At 54.4% G+C, this 26930-nt stretch overlaps 1 protein-coding gene across 4 annotated transcripts in view; it reads left to right on the top strand.

Annotated features, from left to right (window-relative positions):
• Positions 1-26930, top strand: part of INPP5A (inositol polyphosphate-5-phosphatase A) — a 252619-nt gene that overhangs the window by 71360 nt on the left and 154329 nt on the right. For 3 of the 4 annotated variants that reach the window (XM_012477499.2, XM_012477497.3, XM_012477498.1), the window contains exon 2: positions 12012-12053. In XM_012477499.2, the coding sequence (XP_012332922.2) occupies positions 12012-12053 (42 nt within the window). Of the gene's footprint in view, positions 1-5170; positions 5190-12011; positions 12054-26930 lie in introns of those variants that run through there. The other variant, XM_012477500.3, reaches the window with a different exon arrangement.

The raw sequence follows: 26930 nt of genomic DNA, 5'->3' as shown, positions 1-26930 counted from the left end.
TCCTGACCTACATTGCGGTGTGTGTTGCTGAGTGTGTAGTTCACTGCCGTCCTGACCTACATTGCGGTGTGTGTTGCTGAGTGTGTAGTTCACTGCCGTCCTGACCTACACTGTGGTGTGTGTTGCTGAGTGTGTAGTTCACTGCCGTCCTGACCTACGCTGTGGTGTGTGTTGCTGAGTGTGTGGTTCACTGCCGTCCTGACCTACGCTGTGGTGTGTGTTGCTGAGTGTGTAGTTTACTGTCATCCTGACCTACACTGTGGTGTGTGTTGCTGAGTGTGTAGTTCACTGCCGTCCTGACCTACACTGTGGTGTGTGTTGCTGAGTGTGTAGTTCATTGCCGTCCTGACCTACACTGTGGTGTGTGTTGCTGAGTGTGTAGTTCACTGCCGTCCTGACCTACGCTGTGGTGTGTGTTGCTGAGTGTGTAGTTTACTGTCATCCTGACCTACACTGTGGTGTGTGTTGCTGAGTGTGTAGTTCACTGCCGTCCTGACCTACACTGGTGTGTGTTGCTGAGTGTGTGGTTCACTGCCGTCCTGACCTACACTGTGGTGTGTGTTGGTGAGTGTGTAGTTCACTGCCGTCCTGACCTACACTGTGGTGTGTGTTGGTGAGTGTGTACTTCACTGCCGTCCTGACCTACATTGCGGTGTGTGTTGCTGAGTGTGTAGTTTACTGCCATCCTGACCTACACTGTGGTGTGTGTTGGTGAGTGTGTAGTTCACTGCCGTCCTGACCTACACTGTGGTGTGTGTTGCTGAGTGTGTAGTTCACTGCCGTCCTGACCTACGCTGTGGTGTGTGTTGCTGAGTGTGTGGTTCACTGCCGTCCTGACCTACGCTGTCGTGTGTGTTGCTGAGTGTGTAGTTTACTGCCATCCTGACCTACACTGTGGTGTGTGTTGGTGAGTGTGTGGTTCACTGCCGTCCTGACCTACACTGTGGTGTGTGTTGCTGAGTGTGTGGTTCACTGCCGTCCTGACCTACACTGGTGTGTGTTGCTGAGTGTGTGGTTCACTGCCGTCCTGACCTACACTGTGGTGTGTGTTGGTGAGTGTGTAGTTCACTGCCGTCCTGACCTACACTGTGGTGTGTGTTGGTGAGTGTGTACTTCACTGCCGTCCTGACCTACATTGCGGTGTGTGTTGCTGAGTGTGTAGTTTACTGCCATCCTGACCTACACTGTGGTGTGTGTTGGTGAGTGTGTAGTTCACTGCCGTCCTGACCTACACTGTGGTGTGTGTTGCTGAGTGTGTAGTTCACTGCCGTCCTCACCTACATTGAAGTGTGTGTTGCTGAGTGTGTAGTTCACTGCCCTCCTGACCTACACTGCGGTATGTGTTGGTGAGTGTGTAGTTCACTGCCATCCTGACCTACATTGTGTGTGTGTTGGTGAGTGTGTAGTTCACTGCCGTCCTGACCTACGCTGTGGTGTGTGTTGCTGAGTGTGTAGTTTCCTGCCATCCTGACCTACACTGCGGTGTGTGTTATTGAGTGTGTAGTTCACTGCCGTCCTGACCTACACTGTGGTGTGTGTTGCTGAGTGTGTAGTTCACTGCCGTCCTGACCTACATTGTGGTGTGTGTTGGTGAGTGTGTAGTTCACTGCCGTCCTCACCTACACTGTGGTGTTTGTCACTGGCACCCTGTCTATCCCCACATCACGTTTTTTCGTCCATACATTCGTTTGTGATGTTCCGCTCTTCTTTTCGTCCGTGGATGCCCGTGTAGCTTTCTGTATTGAGGAGCCTCCTGCAGGATTCTAATTGTTAATTCTCTTATAAATGATGCTATCATGAACTTCTGTTTTTACGGAGCTTTGTTGCTCTTTGGACTTACTTTCTTTTAGGTTTTACTCCCAGAAATAGAGTTCCACATTTGAAAGGAATTAGTTTTCTTTTTTTTTTTTTAACATTTTCCATATTTTTATAGTTTTTGTATCTTCTTTGAGACCAAGAGAATATTTGGGTGCTTAACAGAAAAAGAAGGTGTGTGCTTCTTTTTCTGTTGAGAAAACTGTTGAGAAGAGCTGGTTGGGCTGTGGGATGAAATTTGAGCATTTCTTCAAGACCTAGTTTGTGTGTTTATCTTTTATTCTTTCTTCAGTCATTTTAAAAATAACTACATTAACCAAACATGGGCTGTACCTCCAAAGAGTCCTGGCCGGAACTACTCCTGGGAAAGAGTCCAGTCAGTCTGATTTGCGGCCATCACCCAGTGGGACAGCCACATGGACGTAGTGTGGCAACGTGGCAGCCTGGCCCAGCAAAGACCAGTTTGGGCAGGATGAATGGTCCTCAATTATAGGGCGTTGTGGTAGACAGGGTCTAAGTTTATGAAAGCTTCTGGAATATGTACATTAAAAATGTCATTTTTGTCTTTGATCTCGGCAGAAGAGGGCACCCAAGTGTGCAGATGTGTGCATGTTTGTGTGCTTGTGAGTGTGCATATGTGTACATTTGTATTTGGGCTCCTGAATGTGCATGTGTGTGCCGGTTTCTGTACGTGTGTGCATGTGTGAGTGTACATGCGTTTGTATGTGGGCTCCTGTACGTGTGTGTGTGCACATGTGTTTGTGCATGCATGTGTGTGTGGACTCCTCTACAGGTGTACATGTGTGTATGCACGTGTGTGCATGTGTTTGCACACGTGTGTGGGCTCCTGCACGTGTGCATGTGCATGCATGTGTACGCATGTGTTTGTGTGTGCATGCATGTGGGTGCAGGCTCCTGTACGTGTGTGCATGTGTACGCATGTGTGTATGTGTTTTTGTGTGTATGTATGTGTGCACATCCATGTGTTTGCATGCAGGCTCCTGTACATGTGTGCATGTGTACGCATGTGTGTGTATGTGTTTTTGTGTGTATGTGTGTATGCACATCCATGTGTTTGCATGCAGGCTCCTGTACGTGTGTGCATGTGTATGCATGTGCTTGTGTGTTTGTGCATGTGTATGCATGTGTGTGCATGTTTGTGTGTACGTGTGTGTGCACATCCATGTGTTTGCATGCAGGCTCCTGTACGTGTGTGCATGTGTGTGCATGTGTTTGTGTGTGAGCATGCATCCATGTGTGTGTGGTGGGCTCCTTTATGGGTGTACGTGTGTCTATATGCATGTACCTGTTTCTGTGAGTGTGCATGTATGTATATGTGTGGGTTCCCGTACGTGTTTGTGCACGTATGCATGTATGTGCATGTGTTTGTGAGTATGAATGTGTGTGGGCTCCTGTATGTGTGTACGTGTTTATGTGTGTATGCGTTTCTGTGTGCATGCATGTGCGTTTGTGTGTGGGCTCCTGTATGTGTGCATGTATGTCCATGTGTTTGTGCATGAGTGTGTGCATGCATGTGCGTTTGTGTGTGGGCTCCTGTATGTGTGTGCATGTGTGTCCATGTGTTTGTGCATGAGTGTGAGCATGCATGTGTATTTGTGTGCAGTCTCCTCTATGTGTGTGTGCGTGTGTATGCATGTGTTTGTGAGTGTGCTCATGCATGTGTGTTTGTGGGCCCGTCTATGTGTGTGTGTGTACGCATGTGTTTGTGGGCCCCTGTACGTGTGCGTGTGTGCGTGTGCACACGTGTACTTGCTTCTGTTTTGCTGGCTGAGGGTTTATTTTCTAGCAATTTGAACCCATAAGTGACAGAACCTTTTCTATCCTCAGGTGTTTCTGAGGCTGTCCTCTCCGTCTTCTCAGCAAGGCTGAGGAGATGTGTTGGGGTGTCTGGATGTGGTCTCTGCACTCCTCCACAAGGACTCAGGCGTGTCCCCCATTCCTGCAGGTGGTGGGTGTAAGGTTTAAATAACGCCCTTACAGTGGGAACTTGCTATGCCCAGATTTTCTTCATCGAGGATATTGTGGTTTGTTGTGAAAGTCCTTACATTCAGTGGGATAAAATTTGAGGGAAATATCAGGATATGATATTTTCATTTCAGTTGTGAATTTTAAGAAATTGTATAGTTTCTTACACATTTTCAGGAATGCATTAGGAAAGTTGAAAAATAGTGTTACATGTTAGATGGGGATATTTTTATATGCAGAGCATTTAAAAAAATTGTATTAACGTCTATGTGTGTTGCGTGTGTCTGCTCATTACTCGTTTCCAGCATTTTGTCCTTCGGTGTGTATTGTGGGGCTGTGGTATATGTAATGACTCTGGGTGTCGATGTGTGCTGTGGGTCTGTGGTACACGCAGTGACTCGGTGTCGGTGTGCGCGGCGCGGCTGTGGTACACACAGTGACTCTGCGTGTTGGTGTGTGTCGTGGGTCTGTGGTACACGCGGCGGCTCTGCGTGTCGGTGTGTGTTGTGGGTCTGTGGTACACGCGGCGGCTCTGCGTGTCGGTGTGTGTTGTGGGCCTGTGGTGCACATGGCGGCTCTGCGTGTCGGTGTGTGTTGTGGGTCTGTGGTGCACGCGGCGGCTCTGCGTGTCGGTGTTGTGGGTCTGTGGTGCATGCGGCGGCTCTGCGTGTCGGTGTGTGTTGTGGGTCTATGGCACACGCGGCGGCTCTGCGTGTCAGTGTGTGTTGTGGGTCTGTGGCACACGCGGCGGCTCTGCGTATCGGTGTGTGTTGTGGGTCTGTGGTGCACACGGCGGCTCTGCGTGTCGGTGTGTGTTGTGGGTCTGTGGTGCACGCGGCGGCTCTGCGTGTCGGTGTGTCGTGGGTCTGTGGTACACGCGGCGGCTCTGCGTGTCGGTGTGTGTCGTGGGTCTGTGGTGCACGCGGCAGCTCTGCGTGTCGGTGTGTGTCGTGGGTATGTGGTACACGCGGCGGCTGTGCGTGTCGGTGTGTGTTGTGGGTCTGTGGTGCACGCGGCGGCTCTGCGTGTCGGTGTGTGTTGTGGGTCTGTGGTACACGCGGCGGCTCTGCGTGTCGGTGTGTGTTGTGGGTCTGTGGTACACGCGGCGGCTCTGCGTGTCGGTGTGTGTTGTGGGTCTGTGGTGCACGTGGCGGCTCTGCGTGTCGGTGTGTGTTGTGGGTCTATGGTACATGCGGCGGCTCTGCGTGTCGGTGCGTGTTGTGGGTCTGTGGTGCACATAGTGACCCTGGGCCTTTTGGGCAGTTCTGAGATTTACTGTCGATTTTCATTTCCGTTTCAGTTTCTGTTTCGGTTTCACGTGGGCGAGCCTGTGGGATGCGTGTTTACTACTGCTGGGCTCAGGACTCCCTGTTTTTCGTTTGTATGAGGTGAGTGAAGTGCAGCTCTCAGACGTTAGAGCCGCAGTGTGTGGCTCAGCTGCTTGCGTGGAGCTGTGGCTATGGAGATCACCCCTGCCTTTTTAATGTGGTAAAACAGGTATGAAATTTTCCGTCTCAACCACGTTGAAGGGTGCAATTCAGTGGTATTAAATGCTTTCATAACGTGGCGTAACCATCACTGCCGTCCATCTCCAGGGGTCTTTTTATCTTGTGAAACTGCTCCTCTGTCCTTGTTCAACACTGAGCCCCCGTCCGCCCCCAGCTCCTTTGTCACCAACGTTCTGCGTTCTGTCTCCAGGAATCCGGTGACTCCAGGTGCCTCGTGTGGGTGGGATCATATGGCTTTTGTCATTTGAGTTTGGCTTATTTTCCTTCCTCAGCATCTTGTTCTCAAGATTGTTGCATGGCCAGAATACCCTTCCTTCTTAAGTCTGAATTGTGTGGATGGACCGTGTTTTATCCATTTATCCGTGGATGGACACTTGGGTTTCTTCTACCTTTCGGCTGACTGTGGGTATACAAATACCTGTTTCAGTTCCTGATTTCATTCTTTTGGGAATTGTATTAGTCCGTTTTCGTGCTGATGATAAAGATATACCCGAAACTGGGAAGAAGAAGGTTTAATTGGATTTACAGTTCCACATGCCTGGGGAGGCCTCAGAATCATGATAGGAGGCGAAAGGCACTTCTTCCATGGCAGTGGCAAGAGAAAACGAGAGACAAGCAAAAGCAGAAACCTCTGATAAACCCATCAGGTCTCCTGAGACTTATTCACGATCATGAGACTGGTACAGGACAGACCAGCCTCCATATTCAGTTACCTCCCCCTGGGTTCCTCCCACAACATGTGGGAATTCCGGGAGATACAATTCAAGTTGAGATTTGGGTGGGGACAACCCCTCCAGACCTCATGTCCTCACATTTCAACACCAACCATGCCTTCCCAGCAGCCTCCCGGAGTCTCACCTCATTGCAGCATTAACCCAAAAGTCCACAGTCCAAAGTCTCATCTGAGAGAAGGCAAGTCCCTTCCACCTGTGAGCCTGCAGAATCAAAAGCAAAGCTAGTTACTTCCTAGATACAGTGGGGGTGCAGGTATTGGGTAAATACAGCCATTCCAAATGGGAGACGTTGGCCAAAGCAAAGGGGCCATGCAAGTCCAGAATCCAGCCGGGCAGCCAAATCTTCAAGCTCCAAAATGATCTCCTTTGACTCCAGGTCCACATCCAGGTCATGCCGATGCAAGAGGTGGGTTCCCACGGTCTTGGGCAGCTCGAGTTAAGTTCCACGTAAAGAAGTGTGGGGTCTCCAGTTTGTTCTTTTTCAAGACTATGTTTGGCTATTCGGGGTCCTTTGAGATTCATACGAATTTTAGCATGGGCTTTTCTATTTCTGCAAAAACGGTCGTTGGGATTTTGATGTCAGTTGAATCTGCAGATCTCTTTGGGTAGTCTCAGCGTCTTAATACTAATTCTAGTTTGTGAACACGGAATGGATTCCTACTTAATGTTTCTTCAGCAACATTTTGTGGTTTTCAGTGTACATGTCTTTTCCTCCTTGGCTAAGTTTATTTCTAAGTATTTTGTTTTTTGATGATACTGTAAATGGGATTTTAAAAACTTTTCTTTTCAGATTGTTCATTGTTAGCGTATAGAAACAACACTTGTTTGTGTGTTGATCTTATATGCTGCCACATTGCTGAATTGCTGAATATTTGCGATGGAGTCTTGCTCTGTCACCCAGGCTGGAGTGCGGTGGCATGATCTTGGCTCACTGCAACCTTGGCCTCCTGGATTCAGGCGATTCTCCTGCCTCAGCCTCCTGAGTAGTTGGGACTACAGGCACGCGCCACTCCACCTGCCTAATTTTTTTGTATTTTTAGTAGAGACGGGGTTTTGCCATGTTGGCCAGGCTGGTCTTGAACTCCTAACCTGAGGTGATTCGCCTACCTCGGCCCCCCAGAGTGCTGGGATTACAGCCATGAGCCACTGTGCCTGCCTTATTTCTGACAGTTTTTTGGTGGAACGTCTAGGGTTTTGGACACATGAGAGCGCGTAGTCTGTGAACTGGGATAATTTTACTTCTTCCTTTCCCATTCGGCGCCTTTTCTCTCTTTTTCGTGCCTCCTCGCCCTGGCTGGGTCTCCCCGTGCAGTGTTTCATGGCACTGAGGGGCGCGGGTGTCCCGTCTCGTTCCTGATCGTAGAGGGAACGCTTTCCGTCATCCACAGATGTGCCGAGCGAGCTTGCTGGGGCGGCTCAGATTCGAGTGTTACTGTCTGTGGGCGGCGCCCTCACAGAGGCCCCTTCTTTCCTTTTGGGTCTGGAAAGGCTCTGTTCCTACCAGGAGGGCAGCTGTTTGCTTCTTTTCTCTCCCGATTCCTTTGAGGTTTCAAGTCTTATGTTTATCTCCTGAATCCATCTGGAGTTTAATTTCTTTGTGGAATAAAGAAAGGATCTAATATAGCTTTTTAAAAGTAAATATTTAACTAGTGCTAGTATTCCTTGTCAATTAATACCTCTTCCCCCAGCAGTGTGAAATGCCTGGGGGATTTCTCTCCCGCCAGCCGTCTCAGCCTTCCGAAGCTGCAAATGGTGCACATGGGAAGAGTTGGGCCTTGGGACAGCTGTGGGCCTGGCTGCGTCTGGCGTCCTGGTCTCTCCTGTGGGTGTTCTGTGTTAGGGGCTGTATACTGAACACGTTAAAGATCAATCTCAGTTTCTTTTAGTGCTGCCCACTAAAATGGAGTTATTTCACAAGATCTGTTTCTCCCTTCCCTTAAGAATATGCATTATCAAAAAATACAGATCACTCCAACTCCACTGCCCAGGAAGAAGCCTTGTCCACGTGGGATACATGCCACCCCAGTGTGCAGAGCTCCCGCGAGGAGGGCGGGTCGCACTGGCAGCAGCTGCCGTGTTAATCCCCACCAGTTACATTCAATCCTGCTCAAACTGTGAGGAGAGACAGACGCTGACGGAAACAAGGGACTTCTAAACCTGAGAGAAATACTTCTGGGTGCAAGAGATACATCTCTAAAATTCTTCTAAGGATAAGAAAACTTTTTTAAACTTTAAGAATGTAGAGTTTCAGAATGCATTTTAATTTTAGAGCAGGTTTGTGCATGCTCTGCCGTGGAAGGTGTCGCTGTTCTCGCTCAGCTGCTGGTTTCGTCGCTTCTGATACTTCGTTTTTTGTTAGTTTGTAACAGACACACTCTGCTCCGCCTTTCCCGCCTCCCCGTTCCGCCCTTGGTTCTGTGCTGCGTGGACACAGTGTGGGTCACTGTGGTCTTTCCCTTCGGAATTCTGGGCTCTGTTGTGTCACCTGAGTTCTGCCCGGCTCGCTGGGGATTCTGCTTTTCAGTGCTCCAGTTTTGCTGCTGATCTTTTTCGCCTGTTTTTAAGCAAGGATTCCCATTCTCTTTCCAGGCTTGGTCTGTTTTCTCTTGTTTTCAGGGATTCTTTTATTTTGGCATTTGTTTCTGGGTACGTTTTCAGTCTTGTTCTCCGAGTCCCTTTGTTCCCGCTGGTTCTCCGCCCCATCCTGCATGGCAGGATCCCCTCTCCGACGCTTGTCCTGGAAACATCCTCCCTTCCCGTGACCATGGCCTTACCGTGACCGCGGCGTCCCCAGGAGCAGGGGTGGAGTCGGACCCTGTCGTGTTGCCCTGGAGGAGCATCCTTCTCTTCCTCTTCCCCCCTTTTGTTACTCAGTGAGGTTTGGGGGGAAAAGGGCGTCTTAATCTTTCTTGTGCATCGTTGCCCAGAACGCGGCAGTGCTTGAAAAGGTTTTCTTGTCATAGCAGCTCCTGGAGCTATCCTGGTGCACACTGTGGGCTCTGGGGCTGCAGAGGGAAATGTCCTTTTCCTGGAGATAGTCCCGGATGGAAGGAAGACCGGGAAGGAGCGTGATGCAGCCTAACTGCTCAAAATGGAGAAACGCTGGGGTTAGGGTCACCTGTTGGGCTGGGAGGCTCAGTCACCCAGAGAAAATTGGAGACAATGGTAATTGACCAGACCTGCGAGCAGGGAAGGCGTGGGGGCCACTGCGAGTCTGCAGAGAGAGGCAGAGGACCACATATCTGAGACTCAGAGCAAAGCAGGTGGAGGGGAGGGCAGGGCTCAGGGCCTGCTGGCTGCGAAGACCTGGAAGGCCTTTGCCCTTTACCGTGAGAGAGCAGGAGGGCCCTGGAGGCGGATCCGCTTGTGTTTTCTGAGCATCACCCTGGCTGCCTTTGGAGTGTAGACTGGAAAGACGAGAGGACAGAGCAGGGAGATCCCTGAGGAGGGAGCCAGGAAGGGGCTGGGGATGGGGAGGGTGTGGGTCCCCTAGGAGGGAGGGAGGAAGGGACTGAGGGGGAGGGGGGAGGGTGTGGGTCCCCAGGAGGGAGCTGGGAAGGGGATGGGGAGGCTATGGGTCCCCAGGAGGGAGTGGGGAAGGGCTGGGGCTGGGGAGGGTGCAGATCCCCTAGGGGAGGTCAGGGCAGTGACACAGTGTCACTGAGGCCAAGGGAGCCCGGTGTGGTGGTGGGATGGGGCCCAGGAGGCCCTGGGAGCTTCCAAGCCAGGGTCAGCCAGGCAGATGCAGCAGTGCCATGCGGGCCAGAAAATGGCCTCGGGGCAGGGCCTCGTGGGCACAGCGGCCATCACAGTGACCCAGACTAGTGGCGGGGTGTGTGCCAAGGAGAAGAGCTGAAGGCCTTGAGGGCTCTGTCTTTTTTCAGCATGTTTCTTCTCTTCCTTCTGTGGAGTGTATTTGGACTTTCGGTCTCATTATTTCACAGCCTCTGAGCGCCTCCTCATACGCAGTCAACAAACACGGATATCCGTGTTTCGAGCACTGTTCTAGGACCGTCTGGGCTTATGAACCTCAGTGGATCTGCAGTCAAAGTTGGGGGAAGCCATGTCCACAATTTAAATGAGGTTGTGACCCGCGAACTGGGCCAGAGCGTGTGGTGCTGGGCAGGGTGCTCACGTGAACAGTGTGTCCGGGTGTCCGCTGTTGCATTTGTGCCTTTGGTGTTTAGGGCGGCTCCTGGGCAGGGCTGTCAGGCATGCAGCTGCAGCTGGATGTGGGGCTGGGACCCTCGACGGGGACTTGCCGGTAGGAGCTGGGGCCGAGGGAGGCTGTCCGTGTGGGCTGAGGGTCCTCAGTGGTGGGACAGCGGCGTGGGCTGATGGCCTCCCCTCCTGCTGGGCGGCATGGGCTGATGGCTTTCCCTTCTGCTGGGGTGGTTACGTGGGTCCCATGAGGAGGTCCCTGGACATGGAGGGCATGGGAGACCTCGGCGCCGCAGTGTGCACTTCTGTCCCTGTGTGTGTGTGTGTGTGTGTGTGCCGGGGTTGTGTGTCCTTGAAGACAAGCCAGGTGTTCTCAGCTCTGTCCTGTGGTCTGTGGTCCTTGTTTCTTTGTCATGTTTTTTTTTCTTTCTTTTATCTAAAATTCAGTCTTCCTGCTTTTTAGGGTTCTTAGACCTGTCAGCCAGTGAAGGGAGGAGCGTGCCTGGCGTGTGGCCAGCCTTGTGATGCTGTTGTGTTTGCGTGGGTGTGGAGTCTGGGCCCAGCTGCACGGGCGGCCTGCATGCCTTGGTGCCGTGCCCACAGCCACGGAGGCTGAGACCAGGGCAGGGGCTTTAGTCCCAAGGGGAGCGGGGGCAGGGCCTTGTTCATCGCTTTTCACTGTGGCAGAAACCCACAACGTTACGTTTACTAGTTTCACCGCTTCGGGGTGTGCAGTGTGCTGAGGACACTCACATTGTGGTGTAACGCATCTCTAGATCTCAGTTTCCTGGAGAAATGGAAACGGGACCCTGTTAGGCGCTGACTCTGCCCCCACGGGGGGCGTTGTTGGAGCTGGGGTGGTTCCTGAGCATGGGTGGCTTGAGCCACACAGGCGAGTGTTTGGCCTGGTGCCTCGGCTGCGGGCCTCCCCACTCTAGTGTTTGAAGGGCTGTGCTGCCCTTGCCGGCGTGGAGCAGCAGGTGGCCTGGGGCTCAGCACAGCCATCAGGGCGGGAGAGCGGCTGGGCTGTCCCTTCTCCTCAAGCAGCAGCATTTTCAGGCCTGCACCTGCCTCCTCCATGTCTGTCCAGGAGCTTCCTGGGGCCTGGGTCTCTGTGGCGGGGCTGGAGTTTCCTGGCGTGTGTGCATGTGTGTGTGTGTGTGTGCGCGTGTGCATGTGGCGTGGGGTAGGGTTTCTGTTGACAGCTGTAGCAAATGCTTCTTGAAGGTCCTGACAATTGTGACTGACCCTGTAAAAACCCCTTCCTGCCACTCTCCCCTCCACCCCAGACACAGAAATGCCCATGTGTGACCGTGACGTTTCATGCTCCACAAAGCATGGCTTCGTCTAGTTCCCCGTGAGGGGCTTTGGCCCAGGCGGGGGCAGGTGTGAAAAGGTGCCACCGTCTTGCTTGTTGGAGCCGGTTACTGGCTGAGCCATCTCTTCCCTGGGAGGCGTGGAGGCTGGAGCAACACAGGGCCTTCCCCTCCTCGCTACTCGCCTGGGGGCCCCGGGACTCTGCCATGGGTTTACTAGGACAGACCACGTTGTGCGCCGCGTCCCTGCGACAGCCTTCAGAGCGGAGTCTGCTATGTGGAGCTAGGTCCCCCGTGGGACTGGGTTTCCCGTGGGATTGGGTTTCCCGTGCGGATGGAGCTGGGTCCCCCGTGGGACTGGGTTTCCCGTGCGGATTGGGCTCCCTGGCTTCTGCTAGGAGGCCGCCCCACGTCGTCTTCATAGGAGCTTCTCCTGGCTCTGCGCTGTGCCATGGGTCTGACTGACTTTTCTTTTTCTTCTTAATTTACAGCCAGAAAACCTGCAGAAGAACTGGCTTCGGGAATTTTACCAGGTAAGACCCACTGAGGCGTGTTCTTTCGCGTTCATGACTTAGCAGTAAGGTGCCTTTTTGCTTTGGCGTTCCCATGTGGAGTCTGGTTTGTCCGTGGGGAGCTCAGACCTGGGCTGTCGCTGGGTGTCTGGGCTCTGCCGCCTGTGCCAGGCTCCACGCTTCTGTGTTACAGTCAGTCCACTGCCTGCCTCCCGGTGAACCTAACCAGATCCTCCTTGGGCTCACTGTTCACATTCCGGCTCCCTGCCCACTCCCTGTGGGGTTCAGAGAACCTGGGGACTCCCTCTGGGGCTGGGTCAGCATTCCTGGTGGGGCCATGGAGAGCTGGCAATGATGCCGGGTGCACTTTTCAGCAGGTCCAGTCTGTGAAGTACAAGCCTGCGTGGGGGCCAGACAGGTGGCAAGGCTGCTTGAGGGGCTGGGGTGACTCTGTGCAGAGAGTGGACAGTGGGCCAGGGAAGGTGACTGGTCCGGAGGGTTTTGTGGGGGTGCGGGGTGACTCTGTGCAGAGAGTGGGCTCTGGGCTGGGGGAGGTGACCAGTCAGAGGGTTTCGGGCTGGCACTGCCAGGTTGAGGCACAGACCCTCTCCCCCACCCCCTGTCTAATATGGGGCAGGTATTTATGGAGCTCGGCGCTATGCTGTGCTCTGGCTCGGACGCTGCAGATGTCACTGTGAAGAGACAGGGACGCTGCCCTTGCAGGTCTTCCTGGCAGGACTGCCTGGGGCCTGTGGCCGAGCATGCATGCCTGTAGGGTGGCATCAGAGGCCTCTCTGAGGACTGGGTGCATGGGGGGAGGCCCTCTGGGCTCTTGGTGAGGAGGGCGATGTGGCCATGGGCATGACGGTGGCCGGGCTTGGCTTCGGGGGCTGGCGGGGAGGTCAGCGTTGGGTGGGTGGCCAGCCTGAATGGCGGAGCTGCTCATGTGCGTGAACCCACGACAAGGGCTGAGCCGAGGACTGAAATTCCGGTTCCCAGGTGTGTTTGGCTGTCGGTTGGAAGGGGGTTCAGGAAGCCAGGCTGGAGGCCCGGGTGGTGGGGATGAGGGTGTGGGACCTGTGGGTGGTCCGACCTGGGGCGGAGGTGCTGGGCCAGGGGTGGACCTGGGGCAGCTGGGAGAGCTGGGGACCTGTGTCCTAGGGCCTGTGCCCTGCCCGCCTCGTGGTGAGGCCCCGGCATGGAATGGGTGTTTCTGTAGCTGGCATCCAAGTCCCTCCACAGGGAGAGCAGTGTGTGTGTGCGTGAGTGTGCATGTGTATCTGTGTGTCTGTGCACATGTACGTGTGGCTTGTGTGTGTTTGTGTGAGCATGTGTGTGCACGTGTGCATGTGCGTGTGTTTTGTGCCTGTGTGTGTGTGTGCTTAGCACCCATGTGATGAGGAAGCCGTTGTCCCACAGGGGCCTGACATCTCTGTAGAGTCTGCGGTCGGATGTGCAGATGAGAGACATTTTCTCCCCTTTGAAAACGTGGTATATTTGCAAATGGAAATAATAGCTATGATGAACTTAGCTGTAATTGCTGACATCGTCTGCTCAGTGCTCACTTGGAGAAAGAGGACATTCCAGGAATGGAAGCTGCCACACCACCCCTGTGGGGGCTCTTGTCATCCCCGTCCTGCATGCCAACTCACGTGGGGCTAGTGGCGGGGGCGGGCTTGCCTCGAGAGTGGGTCTTGCTGCCTGTGCCTGTCGGGGAGACACACGTCCCTGCAGAGCCTCCGTTCTTTGACGGCGTCTCTCCCCTCCAGGACCCACAGGTTTCCAGTGAGTGTTTGGGTGTGTGTGACCGGCCGGGAGCAGACCCTGCCATGTCCACGGCTGACATCAGAATCTGCCCTTGTGTTCTGGTGTTTTCTCTTTGGTCCTTTTGAAAACTGTCTGCTGCTTTTTTCTTGCTTTATTTTATTTTTGTCATATTTTAATTTTGTCGCAATCAAGCCAGCTGCTGGCCCACAGGACTGGGGTTTTAGGAGACATTTGCAGTGCCCGGGCCTGACCCCCAGTTCCTGATGGTGCGATACAGTCATGGCGGGCCCGAGGTCCTGGCCACAGCTCCCCACAACCCTGGGCTTCCTCACACCGGGCGGTGCCCGGGCTCTACCTGGAGCTCCAAAGGCCTCTTCTGCCTCATGGAGGGGCAGGCGAGCCCCACCTGTGAGGACCGGAAAGGTCCATGTGGGGAAGCCCCTGTCCCCACTCTCTTGCCCCCGGCAGCTGTTTCCCTGTGCCCTCAGTGCCCCAAGTTCTGGGTCCCCTCTGTTCCTGCAGCTCTGCAGAGCCCAGTAGGCAGGGGAGGGGGGCGTTTCATGAACAGGAAGTAGAGGTTGCCCCAGGCCAGCTCGGGGCCTGCAGGCCTGGTAGATTCCCTTCAGGGTGGGCCACGTGCTGGACTTTCCCAGCGAGGTGCTGGCCCTGGGTCATGGGGCCTTGCAGAGAGCTGCAAGTGACCCAGAGGACCTGCCAGTGGACGCTGGCCTGTGGTCCCGTCCAGCTCACTCGGGGCAGGTGCGGTGGGAGACCCAGGGCTGCAGCCGATGCCGGGCAGCGTGGGGACTGTGGGGACCACCCAGTGTTGGGTCGACTGGGGCTGAGCCATCCACACATCCCACTGATGCTCAGGCCCCGTGGGCTGGGCCGTGGCAGCCCCTCTGCTCCGCTCCCCACCATCCAGACAGCTGTGTCTGCTTGGGGATGTGGAAGCTGGTGTCCATTGTTCACTAACTGACACCGAAGAAGCTCTTGTTCCCCAGGGTTTACGGTTGGGTTTGGCATGGGATGAAGGCAGATCCCTGGGAGAGCAGCTGACACCCGAACAGGAACAACATCTGGAAAGAGGTCCTTCGAGATTGAGACAGGGGGAGGTCAGCAGTTAGGAGGATCTCAGGAGGTGAGGAACGCAGGGGAGAGGCCCTGTCAGGAGAGGGTGAGGGAGGTGAGGAGCGCAGGGGAGAGGCCCTGTCAGGGGAGGGGGGGAGGTGAGGGGTGCAGGGGAGAGGCCCTGTCAGGGGAGGGGGGGAGGTGAGGAGTGCATTGGAGAGGCCCTGTCAGGGGAGGGGGGAGGTGAGGAGTGCAGGGAAGAGGCTCTGTCAGGGGAGGGTGAGGGAGGTGAGGAGTGCAGGGGAGAGGCCCTGTCAGAGGAGGGTGAGGGAGGTGAGGAGCGCAGGGGAGAGGCCCTGTCAGGGGAGGGGGGGAGGTGAGGGGTGCAGGGGAGAGGCCCTGTCAGGGGATGGGGGGAGGTGAGGAGCGCAGGGGAGAGGCCCTGTCAGGGGAGGGGGGGCGGTGAGGAGCTAAGGGGAGAGGCCCTGTCAGGGGAGGGGGGGAGGTGAGGAGTGCAGGGGAGAGGCCCTGTCAGGGGAGGGGGGGAGGTGAGGAGTGCAGGGGAGAGGCCCTGTCAGGGGAGGGTGAGGGAGGTGAGGAGTGCAGGGGAGAGGCCCTGTCAGGGGAGGGTGAGGGAGGTGAGGAGCGCAGGGGAGAGGCCCTGTCAGGGGAGGGGGGGAGGTGAGGGGTGCAGGGGAGAGGCCCTGTCAGGGGAGGGGGGGAGGTGAGGAGCGCAGGGGAGAGGCCCTGTCAGGGGAGGGGGGGAGGTGAGGAGTGCAGGGGAGAGGCCCTGTCAGGGGAGAGGGGGGAGGTGAGGAGTGCATTGGAGAGGCCCTGTCAGGGGAGGGGGGAGGTGAGGGGTGCAGGGGAGAGGCCCTGTCAGGGGAGGGGGGGAGGTGAGGAGCGCAGGGGAGAGGCCCTGTCAGGGGAGGGGGGGAGGTGAGGAGCGCAGGGGAGAGGCCCTGTCAGGGGAGGGGGGGCGGTGAGGAGCTAAGGGGAGAGGCCCTGTCAGGGGAGGGGGGGAGGTGAGGAGTGCAGGGGAGAGGCCCTGTCAGGGGAGGGGGGGAGGTGAGGAGTGCAGGGGAGAGGCCCTGTCAGGGGAGGGTGAGGGAGGTGAGGAGTGCAGGGGAGAGGCCCTGTCAGGGGAGGGTGAGGGAGGTGAGGAGCGCAGGGGAGAGGCCCTGTCAGGGGAGGGGGGGAGGTGAGGGATGCAGGGGAGAGGCCCTGTCAGGGGAGGGGGGGAGGTGAGGAGCGCAGGGGAGAGGCCCTGTCAGGGGAGGGGGGGAGGTGAGGAGTGCAGGGGAGAGGCCCTGTCAGGGGAGAGGGGGGAGGTGAGGAGTGCATTGGAGAGGCCCTGTCAGGGGAGGGGGGAGGTGAGGAGTGCAGGGGAGAGGCCCTGTCAGGGGAGGGTGAGGGAGGTGAGGAGTGCAGGGGAGAGGCCCTGTCAGGGGAGGGTGAGGGAGGTGAGGGGTGCAGGGGAGAGGCCCTGTCAGGGGAGAGGGGGGAGGTGAGGAGTGCATTGGAGAGGCCCTGTCAGGGGAGGGTGAGGGAGGTGAGGGGTGCAGGGGAGAGGCCCTGTCAGGGGAGGGTGAGGGAGGTGAGGAGTGCAGGGGAGAAGCCCTGTCAGGGGAGGGGGGGAGGTGAGGAGCGCAGGGGAGAGGCCCTGTCAGGGGAGGGGGGGAGGTGGGGAGCCTAGGGGAGAGGCCCTGTCAGGGGAGGGTGAGGGAAGTGAGGAGTACAGGGGAGAGGCCCTGTCAGGGGAGGGGGGGAGGTGAGGAGCGCAGGGGAGAGGCCCTGTCAGGAGAGGTCTGGGATAGAGAAATGGTGTCTCATCACATGGTGAACCGTTCCTCCCCGTTTTCTGTCCTGTTGAGTTAGTTGTGAAGTTGTGTTTTTCTGGGGTTCGGGGAGGATGTCCAGGTGCCCTGGCACTCCGAGGCCCATTCCCAGCTGGCTGCTGGTGGTCTGGGTCAGGGCCTGGTCCCCCTCCTGGTTTCGCCCGTCATGGGACAGTGGGGCTGGCTGCAGGGGACCTTGTCCCTTGCCTGGCAGTGTGTGTGGCCCTTGGCTGTGAGGGGCTGGGCTGTGGCCGGAGCCCGGGTCTAGCTCTCTGGGCTTCCTGGGTTTGTGCTATTTTTGGCAAGAACAGCTGCCAGGCTAAGCTAAGGCTTTTGTTTGTTTTGAAAACGGAGGCCTTGGGGCAGTAGGGGAATTGGGAATTCTTTATGGGTTTTGGGTGCATCCAGGAGGGGTCACAGTGGGGATGGGTTGCTCTGTTCTATGGAGCAGGGACGGCTCCTGAGGATTCGGGTCTGCAGCCTGCTCAGCGAGGGGCCGTCTGCGTCTGCACCGGAGGCCATGGGGAAGGGCAGTCTTGGGAAGCGGTCAGTGAGACCCCAACTTGATGGGCCTCAGACCCAAGGCTTAGGCCACCCAGAATCCCCCACACCCGGCCTAATTTTCTTCCATTTTTCTCCATTTTCCCTTTTTTCTTTTTTTCGAGACCGAGTCTTGCTCTGTGAGGCTGGAGTGCAATGGCGCAATCTTGGCTCACTGCAACCTCAGCCTCCTGGGTTCAAGCGATTCTTTCGCCTCAGCCTCCCGAGTAGCTGGGACCACAGGCATGTGCCATCACGCCTGGCTAAATGTTTTGTATTTTTAGTAGAGATGGGGTTTCACCGTGTTGGCCAGGATGGTCTAGATCTCTTGACCTCGTGATTCGCCCTCCTCGGCCTCCCAAAGTGCTGGGATTACAGGCGTGAGCCACCGTGCCTGGCCACCTTTAAACTTTTACTCATGACTTACAGTTTCTGTGAACATTGATAGTAGAGTCCGCCAGTGGTCCTGAAAGTGCGTTCTGAGCGAGGTGATTCTCCTCCTGTGAACTGCAGCCCCAGGAACGCCACGGCCCACAGGGGCCCCCTCTTTCCGATCCCCCTCTGCACAGAGGCCTGCCGGGTGGTTTGTGGGAGCTGACAGAAGGGCGGGCAGGGCTCCTGGAGGTGGCCAGCAGTACCTGGTGTCCTTTCTGGATACTGAACCTTTATGAAAGACGGTAGCGTCATTAGTGATGAAAAATCGTGAATGATGGTTTGGTCTGTGCAGTGTCTGATTTTTCCTGGTTGCAAAACCAAACTTTCTTGGTTTTCTTGGAAGAAGCCTCTTCAGAAGGAAGAAATTTCAGTGACACTTAGAAAACACAGTTCTCAAAAGTAGGATTTCAACCCCAGTCCCCACTCTCAGGCTTTGTTAGCCCGGCTTGGTTTCTTAGGCGGTCAGCCAGTTCAGCCGCTGTGCTGAGGGGACGGGCTGGTGGGTTTCTGGCAGTGAGTGGGCCTTGCCCAGGGCAGGGTCAGATACCTGGGGGTGTCCGTGGCCAGAGCCCATCGTGCCAGCAGTCAAGGGCCAGAGGTGGAGAACACATCTCGACACCGGTCCTCGGGCCGTTTTTTTTTTTTTAATCCTAGAGTTTCTATTATACAATTATTTTATTTTTCAAAATAGCTTTGAACAAGTAGCTTTTATATGTGGAAGAACTAAATATGACCTTCATGGTTTTTTAGAAACCATTTCTGTAAAACTCAATCCCTGTAGAGAGTGCAGGAGACAGAGGAGAGCAGACTGTGTGCCTCCTTCGCCCCTCCGGGCCTTGCGGATCCACGGCTCTCGAGGGTTAGGTCCTCAACTCAGCCTGGCACTGCAGAGCTTGGCACACCTTCTCAAAGATGCAGAGCCTGGCCAGGTGTGGTGGCTCACGCCTGCAATCCCAGCACTTTGGGAGGCCAAGGCGCGCGGATCACTTGAGGTCAGGAGTTTGAGACCAGCCTGGCCAACATGATGAAACCCCGTCTCTACTAAAAATACAAAAAATTAGCCAGGTGCGGTGGTGTGTGCCTGTAGTCCCAGCTACTCGGGAGGCTGAGACAGGAGAATCGCCTGAACCCAGGAGGCAGAGGTTGCTGTGAGCCGAGATCGCGCCATTGCACTCCAGCCTGGGCGATGGAGTAAGACCCTGTCTCAAATAAATAAATAAATAAACGAAGCTGCAGAGCCTTGCGCCACCCTGTGCTGGCCTCCTCTCCCCGTCCTGTCCACCCATCCGGGCTCCATCTTCTTTCCTGAGAATCAGACTCGCAGACTCATCACCAGGGGTTCCAGCATCTTCTCCATGTCAGGAGCGGCTCAGGCCCCAAACGCCAGAGCCAGCCCACCTGCTGTCTTCAGAATGCTGCAGCCCCTCCCAGTCCTGTGCTAACATCCTGCTCCAAGGTGTGGCCGCAGGAGGCCCATTAGGTCACAAGGACTCTATCCCCGTGAGTGAGTGGGGTCAGCGCCTTTATGGAAGAGGCCGAGAGCTGCCTCGCCCCTTCTGTCCTGCGGGGACTTAGCGAGAAGGCGCTGTCTGGGAGGAATGGGCCCTCCACGTAGAATCGGCCGGCCTCGCTCTCATCCTCCCGACTTCAGGTGCCGTGTAGAGTAAACATATGTGGCTTAGGCCCCGCAGGCTTTGGCTCATCCAGCACTGGGTCGGCCTGGAGGGTCCGAGAAGAATGCTTGCTGGGGGGCGCCAGGCTGTACTCAGATGGAGGGACGGTGCATGGGGGAAGAGGGAGCCCGGGTCTGGACCTGGAGGTGCTGCCCTCTGTCCCCACTGTGGCCGGATTGCGTCTCCCGAGTTGCTCTGAATTCCCAGCACTCCTCGGCCCCTGGGCCACGCTGAGGTCTTCATCCCAGAAGCTCCCCGTACTCCTCCTTGCCTGTCTTCTGAGCGAGGCGTCTGGAACCAGCTCAGGCTGTGACCGCTGGTTTTAGCCTTTTCAGGATGTGCACCCTGGAGGCAGACGGGATGCTGTGTGAGGAAGACTTCGGTGCGGCTTTCACACGTGGCTTTTCTGGCCACTGAGTTTCCTTTCAAACCCATAGGTGTCTCCGGTGGAAAGCCCGTGGCAGCTGCTCGGTGGAGTTGGAGGAAGTGGCTGCTGGGTGCGGGAGGCTCCTGAGCCTGGAAGGAAGCTCACTGTGCTATTTTGACTGGAGGGATGGGACCCAGCCTGTATTCGATGCATAGCTTTGTGGCCGCATTTCTGCTCCTAGCGAAGCAACTGGGCAGGCTTCTTCACTCCAGGGCCCCGTCTTCGGGGCAGGAACTGGCCCTGCTGGGCAGTGGGCGGTTGGGACTGAGGTGGGCGTCCTTGCTCAAAGCCAAAAAGACCGAGGAGTAGGGGAGGGCGTTAGGGACAGAGTGGGCACTGGGTCGGTGGAGGAGCTGGTTGGAGACTGAGGGGTGGGAGGCCCAGGGCTGGGGCAAGGGGGGTGTCTGCCACTCTGAGCTGCTGGGAGGCCTCTTCGAGCCATGCCCCAGCCTCAGCTGTGGGGAGGTGGCCTGGCAGGTCTGGCACCTGAGGCCCTGCCCTGGGGAACAGGGGCTCACGTCCTCTGGTGATGGGCTGCACCTCTGTGGCTGCCGGTTCCGGGTCCTGTGGAGAGCGGTGTGGGAGGGTTGTGTATGTCCTTTTAGGAGAGTGTGTGTGAGCGTGGGGATGCCCAGGGCCGGTGGACGTGGCTTCCTCCTTCCTGTCCCTGCAGTCACTGGAGGGGACACTGCTTACGTCAGACCAGGAGGCAGACGGACTGTGAGAGAGACACAGCGTGGCATGGGGGGTGGCTGCAGTGGGGGCGGCTGCGGTGGGGGCGGCTGCGGTGGGGGCGGCTGCGGTGGGGGCGGCTGCGGTGGGGGCGGCTGTGCTGGGGGGCGGCTGCGGTGGGGGCGGCTGTGCTGGTGGGCGGCTGCAGTGGGGGCGGCTGCGGTGGGGGCGGCTGCGGTGGGGGCGGCTGCGGTGGGGGGCGGCTGCGGTGGGGGCGGCTGCGGTGGGGGGCGGCTGCGGTGGGGGGCGGCTGCGGTGGGGGGCGGCTGCGGTGGGGGGCGGCTGCGGTGGGAGGTGCCCGTGCTTTGTCGGTTGTGACCCAGCATCAAGGGAGGGAGTGGTGGGTATGCAGGGCGGGGTGCGGGGCATGCAGGGTACCGCAGGGGTGGAGTGGGGGGCGTGGTGAGGGAATGTGGTGGTGACACAGGGCGTGCCGATGGGATGTGGTGGTGACACAGTATGTGTTGGTGATAGGGGATGGGGTGGTGATATGGGACGTGATAGTGATGGGATGTGGTGGTGTGTGGGTTGTGGTGGTGATGGAGATGGAGTGGTGGTGACATGGGATGTGTTGGTGACGGGGATGGGGTGGTGACATGGGATGTGTTGGTGACAGGGATGGGTGGTGGTGACATGGGATGTGGTGGTGATGGGGATGGGGTGGTGACATGGGATGTGTTGGTGACAGGGATGGGTGGTGGTGACATGGGATGTGGTGGTGATGGGGATGGGTGGTGACATGGGATGTGGTGGTGATGGGGATGGGGTGGTGACATGGGATGTGTTGGTGACGGGGATGGGTGGTGGTGACATGGGATGTGGTGGTGATGGGGTGGTGGTGACATGGGATGTGGTGGTGATGGGGATGGGTGGTGACATGGGATGTGGTGGTGACGGGGATGGGGTGGTGACGGGATGTGGTGGTGATGGGGATGGGGTGGTGACATGGGATGTGTTGGTGATGGGGATGGGGTGGTGACATGGGATGTGTTGGTGACGGGGATGGGTGGTGGTGACATGGGATGTGTTGGTGACGGGGATGGGTGTTGGTGACAGGATGTGGTGGTGATGGGGATGGGGTGGTGACATGGGATGTGTTGGTGACGGGGATGGGTGTTGGTGACGGGATGTGGTGGTGATGGGGATGGGGTGGTGACATGGGATGTGTTGGTGACGGAGATGGGTGGTGGTGACATGGGATGTGTTGGTGACGAGGATGGGGTGGTGACATGGGATGTGGTGGTGACGGGGATGGGGTGGTGACATGGGATGTGTTGGTGACGGGGATGGGGTGGTGACATGGGATGTGTTGGTGACGGGGATGGGTGGTGGTGACATGGGATGTGTTGGTGACGGGGATGGGTGGTGGTGACATGGGATGTGTTGGTGACGGGGATGGGTGGTGGTGACATGGGATGTGTTGGTGACGGAGATGGGTGGTGGTGACATGGGATGTGGTAGTGATGGGGATGGGGTGGTGACATGGGATGTGGTGGTGATGGGGATGGGGTGGTGACATGGGATGTGTTGGTGACGGGGATGGGGTGGTGACATGGGATGTGTTGGTGACGGGGATGGGGTGGTGACATGGGATGTGTTGGTGACGGGGATGGGGTGGTGACATGGGATGTGTTGGTGACGGGGATGGGGTGGTGACATGGGGATGGGGTGGTGACATGGGATGTGTTGGTGATCGGGATGGGTGGTAGTGACACAGTATGTGTTGGTGACGGGGATAGAGTGGTGACATGGATGTGTTGGTGATGGGGATGGGGTGGTGGTGACACAGTATGTGTTGGTGATGCAGATGGGGTGGTGACATGGGATGTGGTGACGTGGGGTTGGGTGTGGTGGTGCTGGAGGTGGTGTGGGGGTGTGGGGATGTGGAGTGGATGATGCAGTGTCAGGGATATGGTGGTGACATGGGAGTGGCATGTCATGTGGTGGCAAGGGACGTGGCGTGGGGATGTGGGTGCTGGCTCTCCTGTAGCTCTGCCCAGTGCCAGTCTTGAGACCTCAGGCTGCAGGTGATGTAGCCAGGACATCCATTCTGACCTTCTTCCTGTTGAGAAAGGCAGTGCACAGAGGGAAGCGTCTGGCTGTCTGCGCGTGGCTGTGCCAAGCACGTGACTGCATCCGGCACACGGCGTGTGTGGAGCAGCTGCTTGCCACGTAGCAGTCTGAGGATACTGATCAAAGTAGAAAAGGATGAACATTCTTTCCTTCCCCAGCTTACCTGCAGCGTGATGTACACCCCATCACACGCGTCTACCTGCGTGGCTGTGGGCAGGTGTGCAGTCCACAAGTGGGTCACGGATATGTGTGTTTACGGCTTACTCTCTCTGCCTTTTTTGTAAGCTGGGAAACCTTTCTCTGTGAATTAATATATGCTGTCTACCTTAGTAGCTTCAGAATATTTTATTATATGGTTGGGCCTTAATTTTAACATGAGATCTGGTTGGGGATAGATGTACAAACTATATCATTCTGCCCTGGCCCCTCCCAGATCTCATTTCTTCTCACATTTCAAAATTACAATCATCCCTTCTCAGTAGTCCTTCCCACAAAGTGCTGACTCGTTCCAGCGGCGTTAACTGAAAGGTCCGACGACTTCTCCGAGACAAGGCACGTTCCTTCTACCTATGAGCCTGAAAAATCAAACACAAGTTATTTAATCCCAAGATGCAATGGGGATGTAGGTATTGGGTAAACCTTCCTGTTTCAAAAGGGAGAAATGAGCCAAAAGAAATGGCTACAGGGCCCAGGCAGGTTTTAAACCCAGTAGGGCAGTTATTAAATCTTAAAGCTCCGAAATAATCTCCTGATTCTGTGTCCCACACTCGGAACACAGGCTCAAGGGATGGGCTTCTAAGGCAGCTCTGCCCCTGTGGCTTTGCAGGGTTCAGCCCCCAGGACTGCTGTCGTAGGTTGGAGTTGAATGCCTGTGGCTTTTCCAGGCACAGGGTACAGGCTGCCGGTCATACACCACTTTGGGATCTGGAGGACGGTGGCCCACTTATCACGGCTCCACTGTGCAGTGCTCCACTGGGGACTATCTGTGGGCTCCAGCCCCACATTTCCCCTTGACACTGCCCTCATGGAGGTTCTCTGTGAGGGCTCCACCCCTGCAGTGGGCTTTTGCCTGGGCACCTAGGCTTTCTTATGCATCCTGTCACCCAGACTGGAGTGCAGGCGTGTGATCTTGGCTCACTGCAACTTCTGCCTCCCAGGTTCAAGCGATTCTCCTGCCTCAGCCTGTTGAGTAGCTGGGATTACAGGTGTGCGCCACCATGGCCAGCTAATTTTTGTATTTTTAGTAGAGATGGGGTTTTACCATATTGGCCAGGCTGTTTTTGAACTTTTGACCTCAAGCGGTCCACCTGCCTCCGGTGCTGGGATCACAGGTGTGAGCCACTGCACCCAGCTAGTGTTCTTCAGTCTGGCATTCTGTGCACCAGCAGCCTTAACACCACGGGCTTTCATTTTCCAAAGCGGCAGCCTGGGCTGTGTCTGGGCCCCTTTGAGCTGAGGCTGGAGCTGGAACTGCCTGGATGTGGGGGGAGTATTGAGCCGAATGCACAGGACAGCCAGGCCCTGGTTCTGGCCCGTGAAACCATTCGTTCCTCCTGTGCCTCGGGACGTGTGATCCGAGCGGCCACCGCAAAGGTCTCTGAAATGCCTTCAAGGTCTTCTCTTCGTTGTCTTGTCTGTTGGCACTTGACTCCTTTTTAGTTATGCAAATATCTCTAACAAGTGGTGACTTTATAGCCTTTTGAATTTATTCCCTGAAAAAGTTTTTTCTTTCTTTGCCACATGGCCAGGATGCAGAGTTTTCAGACTTTTATGGTCTGCTTTCCTTTTCAATATAAGTTCCAACCTGAAGTCATTTCTGTGCTCCCACATCCAAGTGTGGGCTGTTAGGAGCAGGCAGGCCACATCTTTGTTGAGCACTTTGCTGCTTAGAAATTTCTTCCGTCAGAACCCTAAATGATCATGCTTTGGCTCAGATTTCCACTGATCCCTAGAGCATGAACAGAATGCAGCCCAGTTCTGTGCCAAGGCATAACACGCCTAATGGGAATATTGATGTGAAGGGAATATTAATATAATTTTCGCCAATAAACTTGACATTTTATATGAAAGAAACTTTGTTTCTTGGAAAAACAAAAGTATCAAGAAGGATTAATGAACTCGATAGCCCTGTATCTATTCAATTAAAATTTTGCCCATTACCTTTCCACAAAATCCCTGCTGACCCAGGTGGCTTCACGGAGAATTTTACATTTAAACAAGAAACAATAGAAACTCTGCAGAAACTTTCCAAGAGAATCGAGTCACAGATTATACTTTCTGAAGTATTCTGTGATATGAACATTAGACAAATACAGACCAACATTCCCCAGGAAAATAAATAAATGCAAAAATTATTTTAAATTTTGCAAATCAAGGGAAGCGAGCCTGGTTTAATCTAACATTCAAGAATCAGTCCACAGAATTTACCATGTCGACTGACTGAGGAAGAAAAGCCACGTGAGCACCTCAATAGATGTAGAAGCATTTGACACAATTCTGTAACCATTTCTGATAAAAACTCTTTGAAAACTAGGAACAGAAAAGAGCATTCTCAGCCTGTAAAGAGTATCCACAGAGCCCGACAGCTCATGTCACACTTAAACTGTGAAAGAGGAAATGCTTATTGACCTGAAGACGGGGAACAGGGCAAGGCCGCCTGATCTTACTTCTCCCATGCAGTGTGGTACCAAAGGTCTCAGCCAGCACAGCAGGGCGAGACAGTGTGAACCCACCATATTGGAGACGGGTCTCAACCAATTTAGAAATTTTGTTTTGCCAAGGTTAAGGATACTCCTGTGATGCAGCCTCAGGAGGTTCTGATGACATGTGCTTAAGGTGATTGGGGCACAGCTTGGTTTGACACATTTTAGGGAGATACGAGACATCAGTCAATACGTATTAATGAACTTGGTTTGGTCTGGAAAGGTGGGACGGCTTGAAGCAGGGGAGGGGGCTTTCAGGTCATAGGTAGATAAGAGACAAAGGTTGTATTCTTTTAAGTCTCTGATTAGACTTTTACTGAAAACACAATTTACAGGTGAGAGGGGGTGGAGGAATAATCACTTATGCCTTAGTCTGGTTCAGTGAAGCAATAGGGCAGAAGGAGCAATCAGACGTGTGTTTGTCTCAGGTGAGCCTCAGAGGGATGACTGAGTTGTCTGTCTTTTTGTCCATAAGGAATTACCCTGTGGGCAAACTGTGAGAGGAGTATGTCGATTTTTCTTCTTCTTTGTAGCTCTCTTATTTAGTAGCAAAATAGGAGGCAGGTTTGCCTCACACCGTTCCCAGCTTAACTTTTCCCTTTGGCTTAGTGAGTCTGTGTTTCCAAGACTGATTTTCCTTTCACAGAATGAAACATGAGTCATACAGAGTTGAAAGGAAGAAACAGAACTTAATTGGTAGAAGACATGATGGACTATTTAGAAAAACTTAAAGAATCCATAAAAGTTTACTATTACTATTAAGTAGATTTATTTAGTTTTCAACAGACAAGGTCAGTATGAAAACGTCTTTTTTATATTAGCTATCAATAACTGGAAATTTAATTTAAGAAAGTATTTACAATAGCAGTAAAATCAAATACTTGGGTATAAACTGATAAAATATGTCAGTATCTGTACACTGAAAACTATGAGACACTGATGGAAGAATCAGAGGAGGTAAATAATGAACTTGAGGAATACACCAAGTTCATGGGCTGCAAGACTCAGTGACATTGACATGTTAATTCTGCACTAACCCATCTACTGAGTTAATGCAGTTGCAACCAAAATCTCAGCAGGATTTTTTTTTCTTTTGTGGAAGTCTGTAAGATTATTCTAAAATACACATGGGAAAGCAAAGGAATTAGAATAGCCAGGACAGTTAAAAAGTGAAAACATACTAATGTTTGGGGACTTATGTTCAGATTTCAAGGCACACCATACAGCTACAGCAGTCATGACAGTGATTTTGCTCTGGGCAAAAGCACAGAAATACAGATCAGTGGAACAGAAAAGAGATTGAGAACTAGACTCACAAATCCAGTGATAATTGACCAAGGGGTGAAGGCAATTTGTTAAAGAAAGAACAGGTTTTTTCAACAAGTTGTGCAGGGACAATAGGACATCCATATGCAAAAAGTTGATAATTTTTATATTTTGTACCATATACAAAAATTAGCTCACAATGGACCTTAGAACTAAATATAAATCTTAAAAGTACAAAAGTTCTAGAAGGAAACTTAAGAGAAAACCTTTTTGACCTTGGATTAGGCAAACGATTTGGATTAAGCAAAGATTTCTTAAACGCAACAGTAAAAGCACAATTAATAAAAGAAAAGAATTAGCAAATTAGAATTTAT

This window comes from Aotus nancymaae, unplaced genomic scaffold (assembly GCF_030222135.1).
Source record: "Aotus nancymaae isolate 86718 unplaced genomic scaffold, 86718_ANA_hifiasm-v0.15.2.pri h1tg000193l, whole genome shotgun sequence".
Lineage (NCBI taxonomy): Eukaryota > Metazoa > Chordata > Mammalia > Primates > Aotidae > Aotus > Aotus nancymaae.
The sequence above is the reverse complement of the archived record's forward strand: the minus strand, read 5'-3'. Positions and strand labels throughout refer to the sequence as shown.